Source organism: Microcaecilia unicolor, chromosome 11 (genome assembly GCF_901765095.1).
Source record: "Microcaecilia unicolor chromosome 11, aMicUni1.1, whole genome shotgun sequence".
Lineage (NCBI taxonomy): Eukaryota > Metazoa > Chordata > Amphibia > Gymnophiona > Siphonopidae > Microcaecilia > Microcaecilia unicolor.
In genome coordinates, this window is record NC_044041.1 from 30,949,878 (window position 1) to 30,964,021 (window position 14,144).

The following is a 14,144-nucleotide window of genomic DNA, read 5'->3' on the forward strand; positions in this document are numbered from 1 at the left end:
CCTGCACCTACCCTCCTCCTTCCTGTACACATTGATTTGATTTGCTTACTTTATATTTTGTCTATTAGATTGTAAACTCTTTGAGCAGGGACTGTCTTTCTTCTATGTTTGTGCAGCGCTGCTTATGCCTTGCAGCGCTATAGAAATGCTAAATAGTAGTAGTAGTAATAGAGAATAAGGGGGATCTGTGCCTAATTTCCATTGGTGTAAATGCTTGCACATAAAAGTAGTTGCAGATCTTGGCGCAAAACAATATTCTATAAATGGTGCCTAACCTTGAGTGTTGTTTATAGAGGTAGCACTAAGCACTAATTTTTTTTTTCAATGCCTGTCTTTCGGCACCATTTATAGAATTTGACCCTTATAAGTGTCATTATGCAGAGTGCTTCGCAGAGAATCTCTACGGTTGCCACCCTGAGCAAAAATCAAATGGAAGCAAATTGATGCAAAGTTTAATTAGCATGTGTGTCCTTTGCGCTTAGGAATAGTAATAACTAAATAAATGTCAACACCGTGATAATGGCTAGGTGTGAAACTGGGCAAGTTATTGAGTGGTTGTATGTCACACATTTTAAAAATGTGGTTGGTCTTCCTCTTGCGTGGTTGCTCTCTGATTGCAAGAAGTTCTGGAGCTCCTCTCCAGGGACAGACTGCTGGGATTAGAGAGCAATTAGGAAGGAGGAGATACAGCTCTAGCTTGTCAGAAAAGCTTCTCCTTGAATGCTTTCTCTAGAATAGTGCTGGGTTGCAGACCTGTGTTTCTCATGAGGTTTCAAGAAGTGCCAGAGCAAGTCATAGGTTCGTAGGATAACAGTAGAGTAGCCAGTTCAATTAACACCACCAGCTAGACTTGTATCAACTGGCCCATGAAGGGCAGGCTGGTCCGCAGAACCCCCGATGCAGAAAGGCTAAAGACACGAGGAGTTTTACATGGTCAAGAAGTAGGCATTGGACTGCCTGCTCTGAGCTTACTTTATTACCAACCAAACTTAAATAATTGCCAGCAATAATTATTACGTTTTGCCATCTGAAAGTGAGAAGCTACAGCAAGTGAACAAATAAATTGGCTGTATTCTTTGAACAGCTGATAAAATTGCATCTGACGACATCCTTCTTTATTCCTACTTACTGACAAATACCAAATCCAGAACTTTCCACTGTATATGTGCATCTATGCACATAGATAAATTCCACCCCTCCCCTTAAAAATACACCATTCGGGATCGTTATAGACTCCAGGAATGTCATACGAAGGTGGTAGAACGAGAGGACATGAAATGAGATTGAAGGGGGGCAGACTCAAGAAAAATGTCAGGAAGTATTTTTTCACGGAGAGAGTGGTGGATGCTTGGAATGCCCTCCCGCGGGAGGTGGTGGAAATGAAAACGGTAACGGAATTCAAACATGCGTGGGATAAGCATAAAGGAATCCTGTGCCGAAGGAATGGATCCTCAGGAGCTTAGTCAAGATCGGGAGGCGGGGCTGGTGGTTGGGAGGCGGGGATAGTGCTGGGCAGACTTGCACAGTCTGTGCCCTGAAAAAGACAGGTACAAATCAAGGTAAGGTATACACAAAAAAGTGGCACATTTCTTGGGCAGACTGGATGGACCGTGCAGGTCTTTTTCTGCCGTCATCTACTATGTTACTATGTCCTGAAAACTAGGTGTGAATAGGACACCAAACAAAAGCTCTTGGGGGGGGTGGGGGGGGGGGGGGAGAGACACACAGTCACACACAAACATAGCACTCTAACCCTACTTTTCTTCCTTTCTAAAGTAAGCTATTTTTTCAAGATCTTGTGAAAAAAATGTATGCTAAACTCTGCAGCTCTACTGCAATAGCGAACAAACAGACAATTCTTTTTTTCTCTTTCTCTATTTTTTTTTTGGTGGGGAGAAGCGAACAACACTTACAGCATATCAGATTCTGTCAGTTACTTACAGTGTAGTACTAATCAAGTTGCACTTTCCAGACCATCCTCTTGGTGGTTTCCTGGTTACTTATACCTGGGTGCAGGCTGTCATTCTGCTAAGTCAATTGCATCTGAGCAGATGTCTGAGGTAGCCTATAGTTTGCTCAAAACCTTTAATCTTTCACATTCATGGATGATACCTGTTGACCTAGTCATTGGCACAGAAGAGCCACAGGTCCCATGCCACCCTCAAAAATTTTCCTCCCTGAGGTATTTACTCCATGAGGTATTTACTCCCTCACCTTGCTCCCCTGGGGCAGCGACCGTCTTCTGCCTAAGAGGCATCACAAGCTGGACAGTCAGTGTTGGCAGGGGAGCTTTTAGCATCTGCACATGCTCAAGGCTGGCTGGCTGGCATGCTCAGATGCTCAAGGCCCTGTGCTGGCCGGCCGCACATTTCCTCATAGTGACATGATAGAGTCACCGCCCCAGGGGAGTGAGGTAAGGGAGCAAATACCTTATGGCTGTGGGACGTGGTGGTAGAGAAGGAGACAGATGCTGAAGACAGGAAGAGGAAGGGGAATTCTGGACACCATAGGCAGCAGGGGGAAGGAAGAAGGAAAGGAGAGATGCTGGAGGGGAATGCTGAGCACCATGGCAAGAGGGGAAAGGAAGAATGGAAGGAGAGATGCTGCTGAAGAGGAGAAGGGGAGGGGAATGCTGGACACCAAGGGATGGGGATACAGAAGAACGGAAGGGCAAGGGGAGGGAAAGAGAAAGATGCTGTCTGCCATGGGGGAAGGGAAAAGAGAGAGCCTGGAGATCATGGGAGGGGGGAACAGAGTGAGAGGTAAGAAGAGAAATGCTGGAGATCATGGGGGAAGGGTAGGAAGATAGTGATGCTGAAGACCATGGTTTTTAACAGGGAGGAAAGGCAGAGTTGTTTCAGAATATGAGGGGGGTTTGAAAGGGAGAAAAGGCAGAGATGCTGAAGGCCATGGGGTGAGTTGAAGGAGAGAGATGGTGGACACCATGGAGGGGACTATGGAATGGTAGGGAAGGGTTGGGTATGGACCTGGGGCGGAGCTTGGGCACCCCAAAACAATAGATGGTCTGCTGCCCCTGGCCCAACATACAAGTCAAGTCGATCTTCACCACACTTTTACAAGAATCCATCTGTCTGATGCTGCTGTGCTACAGTTGAGGGTGTGTTTCCATTAGATGTCGAGATACTGGAGTAAATTATTGTCCCTTGGTGTATTTCTTAATAGAGAGTAATGTGGTTGCCTTGTTGGTCCACTTTAAATGTTAATAAACAGAAATAAATCAAAGCAAAAAACAAAGATGTATTTTATCCAATGAAAAAAGGTTATCATCTTTTTTGGGGCTTCTATTTTTTAACAGATAGATAGATAGATAGATAGATAGATAGATAGATAGATAGATATAAAGAAAGAGAAAACTTTTGGATTCCATTTAGCTAAGCCCCCACCCCAAAATAATACACACACACATACACAAACACACACACACACACACTTTTCCCTAAGTAAGTGACCTGTGTGTGTATAAAAATGACAAACTCGGACGCGGTGAGCCACACAAGCACTCAACAACTTGCAAGTTTCACATCTAGCCATTAACATACTATTTCTAACTGCAAGCAGACATGTACACTCACAAAACTTCGCATCTTGGTAAAATGAGTGCTCCCTTGGTTTCCATTTCAACCTATTGCATAATGTCACTTGCCAGAACTGGAGGCCATGTTTTGCATTGAACTAAATCTTCTTCTAGATCATTGGTTCTCAATCCCAGTCCTCGGGACACCCAACCAGTCAGGTTTCCAGAATACTCATAATGACTATGCGTGAGATAAATTTGCATGCACTACCTGTATTGTCATGTCAAATGTATGTCATGCGTATTCATTGTGAATATCTTGAAAACTGACTGGCTAGGTATGTCCCGAGGACTGGGATGAAAAGAACCCCTAATTTAGATTGAATGCTGTATTCCAGGATCATAGCTGCTTTGGATGTCTTTGGAGAGAAAAGGGTGGTCAGCCATTTTTCTTCTGCACTTTTGAGCTTCTAACTCAGTTGGAGCCAGATCTCAGCTCTGGCATTAAGAATCTTCTTTTACAACTGTCTAAGATGCGAGAACTTATGCCAGCCTTTCAGCTTGCGCCTAAAGTTAGATGTGCCAATATGGACTTATGCTAGTATTCAATAATGACACTACCACGCAGGACTACCGTTATAGAATTGATGCTTAGATGGACTCAACACGGTGAAAAACTCCTGCATCAGGAGTCACAAAGTCAAAAGTAATGCGTGCGCCATCAAAGCGCATAAGTGTTGCCTATGCTCTGTCTTTATACAATATCGGTTTTAATCTACCATCCCAAAACACTTACCTTTGCTTTGATGATGGTACACTGCAAAGAACTGTTGCCTTGGTCATACAAGAGGCTGAATTCCATAGCTCCCAAAGTAGCTAATTTAAAACAAGATTCAGAAAGACAAAGATGACCATTTGTGCTCAAAACTGCAAACATAACATATATCTGCAATCACATAACACCACCAGGAGATGCATCCTGCGTTCTACTGAGTTCTGCTATTTACGATATACTGTGACCACTGGCTGCCAATATTAATGGGGCTCATTTATCAAAGCACTCGACTTACAAGTTCCATAGGTTGCTGTGTAAATATGTAAGTCTAAGAGGTCCTTTTACTAAGCCTCGATAAAAGCTGGCCCTGCAGTAGTGCAAGTGCATCTCTTGGGCGCTCGCTGGGCCATTTTTTACCGCGTCTAGAAAAGACAGCCTTTTTTAAGGGGACAGAAAATGGACATGCACTAAAATTGAAACCAGCGTGCATCCATTTTCACCCTAAGACCTTACCGCCACCCATTGATCTAGCAGTAAGGGCTCACGTGCTACATGTGCGGTGACCGGTCGGTGCATGTCAACTGCAGATTAATGCTGGAAATGCCGCGTGCAGTAGGAAATAAAAGAATAATTTGTCCCGGCATTATGGGCATGCGCCAAATCCAAAATTACCGTCGGGGGTGCGCTAGCCTGGTGGTAGTCTCGTTTTGGAAAGGAATGGAAAACAAAAATGAGGATGTTATAATGCCTTTGTATCACTCCATGACGCGACTACATCTCGAATATTGTGTTCAATTCTGGTCACCGCATCTCAAAAAGATAAAGTGGAATTAGAAAAGTTGCAGAGAAGGATAAGAAAATGATAAAGGGGATGGAATGACTTCCCTATGAGGAAAGGCTGAAGCGGCTAGGGCTCTTCAGTTTGGAGAAAAGACGGCTGAGGGGAGATACGATAGAGGTCTATAAAATAATGAGTGGAACCGGTAGACATAAATCGTCTGCTTACTCTTTCCAAAAATACTAGAACTAGGGGACATGCTTTGAAGAATTATTTTTTAGCGCACCTACAAAAAATGCCTTTTTATTTATTTTTTGCCGAAAATGGACGTGCGGCAAAATGAAAATTGCCGCATGTCCATTTTGGGTCTGAGACCTTACCACAAGCCATTGACCTAGCGGTAAGGTCTCACACGGTAACCGGGCGGTAATGGTCTACGCGTTTCAGAAAATAAAAAATATTTTTCAGACGCGCGTAGCGGATGCACGCCAAAATTGAAATTACTGCAAGGGCCATGCGGTAACCGGGCGGTAACTCCAATTTGGCGCTCACTGGGCACGTGTAGGAGCCTATGTGGCTTAGTAAAAGGGCCCCTTAGTTACTTCTTCCATTAAAGGCCTGGGTGAAAAGCCAAGCTTTCACCTAATTCCTGAAGCAGAGGAATAAGGAAATTGGCGTGTGGTGTTTGAAGCAAGACCATAGCTGGGATTGGAATTGTCAGCATGATGTTTGAACAATAACATTTTGCTAAAGAGCATATTCAACTGAAAACTACCCCCCTCAAACCATAGCAAATTAAAAGGGCCAAGGTACATACTAGCTTCATCAGAGTCATAGCTGTTGGCCTCTTCCTCCTCCTCCTCTTGTGTCTGCTGTTGCCGTAGAGGGGCAGCTGGAGCTGGGGGAGCTGCGGCAGATGCATACTGTGTGGTCTGGCGTGTAGCTCTCTCTTCTCTGGCTGTTGGCAATGGGTAGCTGCCTCCTTTCTCCTCCCTCGGTGGTGCTGCTGAATAACCAGAATCTGCCTGAACTGGCACAACTGATTGATTTGCTGTGCAAAAGGAAAGGGCAAAAAGGGTCTTTGGAACACTGTAAACAGACTCCACAACAAAATGGACATTCTGAAGTCACCAACACTGAAATTTCGCCGGCTAACATTTATTGCAAAATCCCATGGTTCCAGATGTGAGCGCCTAAACAAAATAACTTTCCATAATTTCATGAAGCATTTTCTGCTTGTAAAAAATCTGTTGCAAACAGAGAATGGCCATTATAAAATTGCAGCAAACGAGAGCAAATCCAAAGCACAACCGAGCAAACCAAGGTCCTTTGTGCTTTTACAACTAGTTGGTGCTACCCAATTCTGAAGGCCCTTTCTGGGGGGTTTTCAACTAGTCGGTTTTACCCAAGTTTGAAGGTCTTTTGTGTTTTTTTTCAACTAGTCGGTCGTACTCAATTTTGAAGGCCCTTTGTGATTTTTTCAACTAGTTGGTCCTACCCAATTCTGAAGGCCCTTTCTGGGGATTTTTCAACTAGTCGGTTTTACCCAAGTTTGAAGGTCTTTTGTGTTTTTTTTTCAACTAGTCGGTCGTACTCAATTTTGAAGGCCCTTTCTGGGGGGTTTTTCAACTAGTCGGTTTTACCCATGTTTGAAAGCCTTTTGTGTTTTTTTCAACTAGTGGGTCCTATGCAATTTTGAAGACCCTTTGTGCTTTTTACAACTAGTTGGTCCTACCAACTAACGCTTAAATTAAGGTGTACTTTATAGAATGCACTTAGGCAAATTTCATTTTGGTGCCAAATTTATAGGCGTGATATATAGAATATAGTCCTATAAGCTAACAGCAAGAAAAATTGAGTTTGTTACACATTACAAAGATATGGTATTGTGTTCCTTCTCTCAACAATAGGGGGTTCTCATTTTCGCTCTGCTCCTCCATCCCTACTGTGAAACTTTCTTTAACAATTGGCAGCTTTACTTCATTTCATTTTGAACAGAATATTAATCAGCCTGCCAGTAGCCTATGATTCATTCACTTAACTGTAGCATGCATGGAAATTTTTAAAAAATTGTTGCTAAGGACAAAGTTACGCCTAAAGTTTTAAATGCATCTCAGCGGGAGTCTCTTTCTTCAGGGATCAATTATATTTCTTTCACCTGGTCTTTCAGAAAATCTGTTCGCAGGAGCTGCTGCTGACCCTGGTCCCTGCCCTTGTCCTGGTCTTCCAACCCCTGGAAAAGATGTAAGACAATGATGCTCAGTCAACACTGTGTAACTTCTACAGCCACACTCACTGGTACAAATGCTTCCTACATTCGGAGCTATTTAAAGATCTGACTTATTCTAATACTGCATTCTTCAGTGAAGATAGCAGGGGACACCAGTGCCCTTCCTGGCTCCTGGGGTGGGGAGGCCAGAAGTTTCCTCTGGGATCATAGGAGCTGCTAAAGTTGAATCAGATCTCTTTTCTCCCTATCTGGGTTCCAGTGCGTCACTCTGTACAGTATACCTGAAACCCCGGTGGCTCCAGTCAAACAGGAGACTTGAACTTAAGTAGAACATCACTTTGATGTCAGAGCTGAACCAAGGAGAATAATGCCATTTGTCTTAAACCCATTCCCACCGTGCTGTACAGCAGTGCAGTCACATAGCCAGACCTTAAATTTGGGGAAGCCCGAGACCAAAGTGGTGGGTACAAGACTTTGCCTCAGTATCCCACTTTCTGCCTGTGCCCCACACTCAATGCCGACAACCCCCCCCCCCCCCCCCCCCCGCAAACGCCAAATACCTGAGCTGCTGGGAATCACCAAGCCCCACCAGCAGAAAAGGTCTTCCACCAGCAGCCTAGCAAACAGTGGCTCTTTTCATGGGCTACAACCCCCCCCCCCCCCCTCCATTCACTTGCTTAGTTTTCTTGTATGCATATGGACCTTTTCTGCAAGCTGGCCTTGGGGATCCCTGCCAGCCACAGCAGCGGACAGTGGCACAATTTGGGGGGGGGGTGGCTAGCCCCCCCCCCTCCCATGGCTATGTCACTGTAGCAGAAGTTTCCAAACTTCTCCTCAGGGACTTCTGTTCTTTCAATCTGTCATGAAAAAACTATGTTCTGCTCTCACCGCTTGCAAATTTATCTCATGTATATTCACTGCAGATATTCTGAAATACCAAGTGGCTGGGGGGTCCCAAGCTTGGAAAGCACTGTTATACAGTTCACTGGACCCTGGAAGTTTTATGTGATGTGGAGGGGCATTTTTGATATGACGTCTAAGTCTTTTTTTTTTTTTTTCAAAAAATGGCTATTTCCTGGATTTTTAGTGCTCTGTGCGTTTACCTTTTTGGTCCATTTTTGACAAAAAAAACCCCACAAAATCAAGCCATTGATGTAGGGATGTAGGAGGAGTCAGCATTCTTAGTAGACTGGCCACACAGACATCTCAGGAGAGCAATGGGGCACCCTAGGGTGCACTGTAGTGGACTTCAAATAAATGCTCCCAGGTACACATCTCACCGTTGCTCCCTTATCTTGTCCGCAAAGCCCCCCAAAACCCACCCCAAACCCACTACCCTCAACTGTACACCACTACAATAGCCCTTCTGGGTGAAGGGGCCACCTATATGTGGGTACAGTGGGTTTCTGGTGAGTTTTGGAGGGCTCACAGTTTCTACCACAAGTGTAACAGGTAGGGGGAGGTATAGGCTGGGTTCACCTCACAGCAGTGCATTGCACCCACCACTACACTACTCCAGGGACCCTCATGCTGCTCTAATGGACCTGAGTATAACATCTGAGACTGGTATAGAGGCTGGAAAGTAATGTTTTTAATCAAATTTGGGGGCATGGGAGGGGGTTAGTGACCAATGGGGGAGTAAAAGGAGGTCATCCCTGATTCCATCAAATGGTTAACTGGTCATTTAGGGCACTTCTTTTTGGCTTATTTGTTAATAAGACAGATCTAGACCCAAACATCCAACTTATAACCCCAGATGTTTTTGTTTTGTTCCATTATGACAGAAAAATGTCCCAAGTGTTAGGCGCGCCCAGATCCAACCCTTAACACGGCCCTGATGAGCCCCCACGCCCCCTTTGCGATTTGAATGCACTTCTGACAGACTTCATTGAAAAATGTCTAAAAATTTTGAAAATACAAATTTGGACATTTTTCTCACATGCAGATTTATTCCACTTTCTGGACATTTTTCTTTTTCCGAAAATGAGCCCCATAGTAAATGCAGTGCAGTTCAAAAGACCTCTGAAACACACAGGATGCACAAATTAAATTGAAGATGTGGCTAAAAGCTGTCAGAGGTACCTGGCTGGGAGGACTGGATAGTAGAACTCTGGTTAGAAACTGGAGGAGATCTTGAAGCTTGAACTGAATTGGCACGTCTTATACCTAGGATAAAAGAGGAGAGTGAGCAGAGGAAAATAATCTTGCAAAACAATCACGTGGCAGCTCAGGCAGAATATGAGGCATGAGAGGAATCGTTTTTCTCAGTGATGCTGTAGCTGAGCTCTTTTAGGTTGCTGTTACGGCTAAACTGTGACTGTTCTTTGGCTCATCAACTCATCAGTACAGAACCAGAAAACGTTCTGAAGCTTCGTTCACTAGAGGGTCCTTTTACCATGCCACGCTAAAAAGTGGCCACTGTTGGTGTCAGCACATGGGTTTTCCGCACACTAAGGCCACGTTTAGTGCAGCAGCAAAATGGCTGCCATATTTTTTTATAATGGCCACGCGCTAATTTCCCCATTAATGCGTGGCTATTATCACAGAAGTCCTTACTGCCGCCTATTTAAGAGGCAGTAAGGGCTCCCACGCTATTCCCGCACTAATCGGGTAGTACACGCTAATGTGCCCACGCTACCTGATTAACCCAGGCACGCCTACTCTCTGCCCATGGGCACGCCTGCCATGCTGGAAAAGAAATATTTTCTAGTGTGGAATTAGCGCATGTTGAGCAGGAATTTACTGTAGGATGCCTCAGCGCATCCCATGGTAGTACCCTTTTAGTACGCATTGGGCCTACCGCGCCTTTATAAAAGGGCCCCTATTACTCTGCCCTGACTATAAAACTGGAATAATGCATGCCAACTCCAGAAGCCCAGGAAGAATATTTTAACCACCTGGATCACCACAAAAACACAGATCTGTTGCCATAAACCTATGATACTAGAATTTCTTTTACTCTAAGAAACGTGGAGAATAAATTTGTTTAGGGAGTTTGTGTCAGAAATGCATTAAAAAAAAATCCCAAGTATTTTATAAAAGACTTAATGAACATGGAGCCTTTTATAACATATGAACAGCATCAACAACAAAAAATGTGCATTTGATAGACATTTTGCAAAGGAAACATTCACTCAGGGTTCTGCACATGTAAATAGCGATTTTGTAAACTGCACATCAAAAGGGAGCTGATGAAGGAACCAAGCTCCAAAATTCAAACTTTTGGGATTTCCAAGTGCTTTTAAACTCCTGAGGTAAGAGCTATTTTCCCATTAAAAACACTTCAACCCCCTAGTCCAAATGAGCAGTTTGCAAAAGCTATAGGTGATTTGAAGCTATATGGAAACTTTATAGGGTATCTGTGTACTGCCATTGTAAAATAGGGAATACACATACAGTTTGATGAATTGTCCACACCATGCCCCCTTAAAATTTCTGCATGCTGCTCCTTCCACCTTTTGAAGTTATGAAACTGCTAATTAAGAAGAAAACCTTCATACTCCATGTAGAGGCCCTTTTACTAAGCTTTAATGAGGCCATTTCTAGTGCAACCGTACATTCGGCCCTTTACAATTACTTTTTTTTCTGACTGTGCACTAATTTTACCATTAGCACACAGCCTTTACATTTACAACATAAGAATAGCCATACTGGGTCAGACCAATGGTCTATCCAGCCCAGTATCCTGTTTCCAACAGTAGCCAATCCAGGTCACAAGTACCTGGCAGAAACCCGAAATATAGCAACATTCCACGCTACCAATCCCAGGGCAAGCAGTGGCTTCCCCATGTCTATCTCAATAGCAGACTATGGACTTTTCCTCCAGGAACTTGTCCAAACCTTTTTTAAAACCAGATTCGCTAACCGCTGTTACTACATCCTCCGGCAAAGACTTGAGTGAAAAAATATTTCTTCCTGTTTGTTTTAAAAGTATTCCCATGTAACTTCATTGAGAATCCCCTAGTCTTTGTACTTTTTAAAAGAATAAAAAAAAAATCAATTCACTTTTACCCATTCTACACCACTCAGGATTTTGTAGACCTCGGTCATATCTTCCCTCAATCATCTCTTTTCCAAGCTGAAGAGCCATCAGCTCTTTAGCCTTTCCTCATACGAGAGGAGTTCCATCCCCTTTATCATTTTAGTCGCTCTTCTTTGAACCTTTTCTAATTCTGATCTTTTTTGAGATATGGCGACCAGAAATGAATGCAAAACTCAAGGTGAGGTTGCACCATGGAGCGATACAAAGGCATTACAATATTCCTGGTCTTATTTACCATCCCTTTCCTAATAATTCCTAGCATCCTGTTTTCATTTTTGGCCACCGCCACACACTGGAGAGAAGATTTCAGCGTATTGTCTACAATGACACTTAGATCTTCTTTGTGGTTGCTGACCCCCAAGGTGGACCCTAGCATCAAGTAACTATGATTCAGATTATTTTTCCCAATGTGCATCACTTTGCATTTGTCCATATTAAATTTCATCTGCCATTTGGATGCCCAGTCTTCCAACTTCCTAAAGGTCTTTCTTACTCCACATGTGTTTTAACAACTTTGAAGAGTTTTGTGTCATCTGCAAATTTAATCACCTCACTTGTCATTACGATTTCCAGATCATTTATAGATATGTTAATTAGCACCGGTCCCAGTACTGATCCCAGCAGCACTCCACTATTCACCCTTCTCCATTGATAAAAATGGCCATTTACCCTACCCTCTGTTTTCTGTCCAATAACCAATTCCTAATCCACAACAGAACATTGCCTCCTATCCCAGGACTCTTTAATTTTCTCAGGAGTCTATCAAGAGGAACTTTGTCAAAAGCTTTCTAAAAATGTAGATATACTACATCAACCAACTCACCTTTATCCACATTTATTCACGCCTTCAAAGAAATGAAGCAAATTGGTGAGGCAAGACTTTCCTTGGCTGAATCTGTGCTGACTCTGTCTTAAACCACGTTGTTTATGTGTTCTGTAATTTTATTCTTTATAACAGTTTCCACTATTTTGCCTGGCACTGAAGTCAGGCTTACCGATCTGTAGTTTCCCAAATCAACCCAGAACCCTTTTTAAAAATCGGCGTTACATTGGCCACCATCCAATCTTCAGGTACGAGACTGGGAGACCGGGCATCTAAATGGCAGATGAGGTTTAATGTAAGCAAGAGCAAAGTGATGCATGTGGGAAAGAGGAACCCGAATTATAGCTACGTCATGCAAGATTCCACGTTAGGAGTCACAGACCAAGAAACGGATCTAGTTGTCGTCGTTGATGATACATTGAAACCTTCTGCTCAGTGTGCTGCTGCGGCTAAGAAAGCAAATAGAATGTTAGGTATTATTAGGAATGGAATAGAAAATAAAAATGAGGATGTTATAATGCCTTTGTATCGCTCCATGGTGCAACCGCACCTTGACTATTGTGTTCAATTCTGGTCGCCGCATCTCAAAAAAGATATAGTGGAATTAGAAAAGGTGCAGAGAAGGGCAACGAAAATGATAAAGAGGATGGGACGACTTTCCTATGAGGAAAGGCTAAAATGGCTAGGGCTCTTCAGCTTGGAGAAAAGGCAGCTGAGGGGAGATATGATACATGTCTATAAAATAATGAGTGGAGTTGAACGGGTAGATGTGAAGCGTTTGTTTATGCTTTCCAAAAATACTAGAACTAGGGGGCATGCGATGAAGCTACAAAGTAGTAAATTTAAAATGAATCAGAGAAAATCTTTCTTCACTCAACGTATAATTAAACTCTAGAATTCATTGCTGGAGAATGTGGTAAAGGTAGCAGAGTTTTAAAAAGGTTTGGACGACTTCCTAAAGGAAAAGTCCATAGACCATTAATAAATTGGACTTGGGGAAAATCCACTATTTCTGGGATAAGCAGTATAAAATGTTTTGTACTTTTTGGGGATCTTGCCAGGTATCTGTGACCTGGATTGGACACTATTGGAAACAGGATGCTGGGCTTGATGGACCTTTGGTCTGTCCCAGTATGGCAATAATTACATACTTATGTACTTATGTAGGTACTATGGGCAATTTTAATGACAGATTACAGATCACTAATAGCAGATCAGCACATTTTAAAAATCCTATATAGGAAGTACTAAAGGTCCCACTTTATGGATGTGCTAACCAGTTAGTGTGGTGTTGTCAGTGCTCTAGCTGAATAACACTTCCATGCCCATTCTCTGCCCAATATGCCCCCTCCAAAAACAAAAACACATCTTTAATGTGTGTAGATGGCAAAATTAACACAGAATGCTTTAGTGTGCCCTGCATTAGGTCATTTTTCGTGCATTTAGTGCACAATAGCATTTAATACAGCTTAGTAAAAGGGCCCCATAGCAATTTAAAGTTTTAACAAAGAATCTTAAATACAATCCTGTACAAAGCAGGAGCCAATGAAGGTATTGTAAACTGGGCATCTTCTGTCCCCTTAATTGGCACCTGTGGCATGTACAAGTTATAAAGGTATTTCTTTAGATAATCGTATTAGAACAGTCAAATCTGGTAAGAACCAGTGCTTGTGGGGATGTGCCAAGGGCAAAGGTTTTGGTTCATTTTGACTTCCCACCCACCCCCCAAAAAAAACATTTTTGGAAATTCTTTTTTGTTCATTTCACACATTCATTTTAGTAAAAATATGACGTGCACTAAAAAAATGTTAACAGATACTAATCATCTTATGACACATTAATTCATAGGTTAATGCATTGTAAGAGAGTCTGTAGGAAGCTACCATTCCCCTTTAGTGACACTTCCTCACAGTGGCAGAACCACCTTAATCTTCACCTTTTCCGCCCGAGGGAAGTGACAT

General features: G+C 43.0%; 1 protein-coding gene across 1 annotated transcript in view; it reads right to left on the reverse strand.

Annotated features, from left to right (window-relative positions):
• RPH3A (rabphilin 3A) overlaps positions 1–14,144 on the reverse strand; it is a 166,013-nt gene that overhangs the window by 43,104 nt on the left and 108,765 nt on the right. Inside the window, exons 9-12 of the mRNA XM_030218773.1 lie at positions 9,401–9,484; positions 7,247–7,306; positions 5,906–6,139; positions 4,332–4,411 (exon numbers count right to left, since the gene is read on the reverse strand). Coding sequence (XP_030074633.1) covers positions 4,332–4,411; positions 5,906–6,139; positions 7,247–7,306; positions 9,401–9,484 — 458 coding nt within the window. The remainder of the gene's footprint in view (positions 1–4,331; positions 4,412–5,905; positions 6,140–7,246; positions 7,307–9,400; positions 9,485–14,144) is intronic.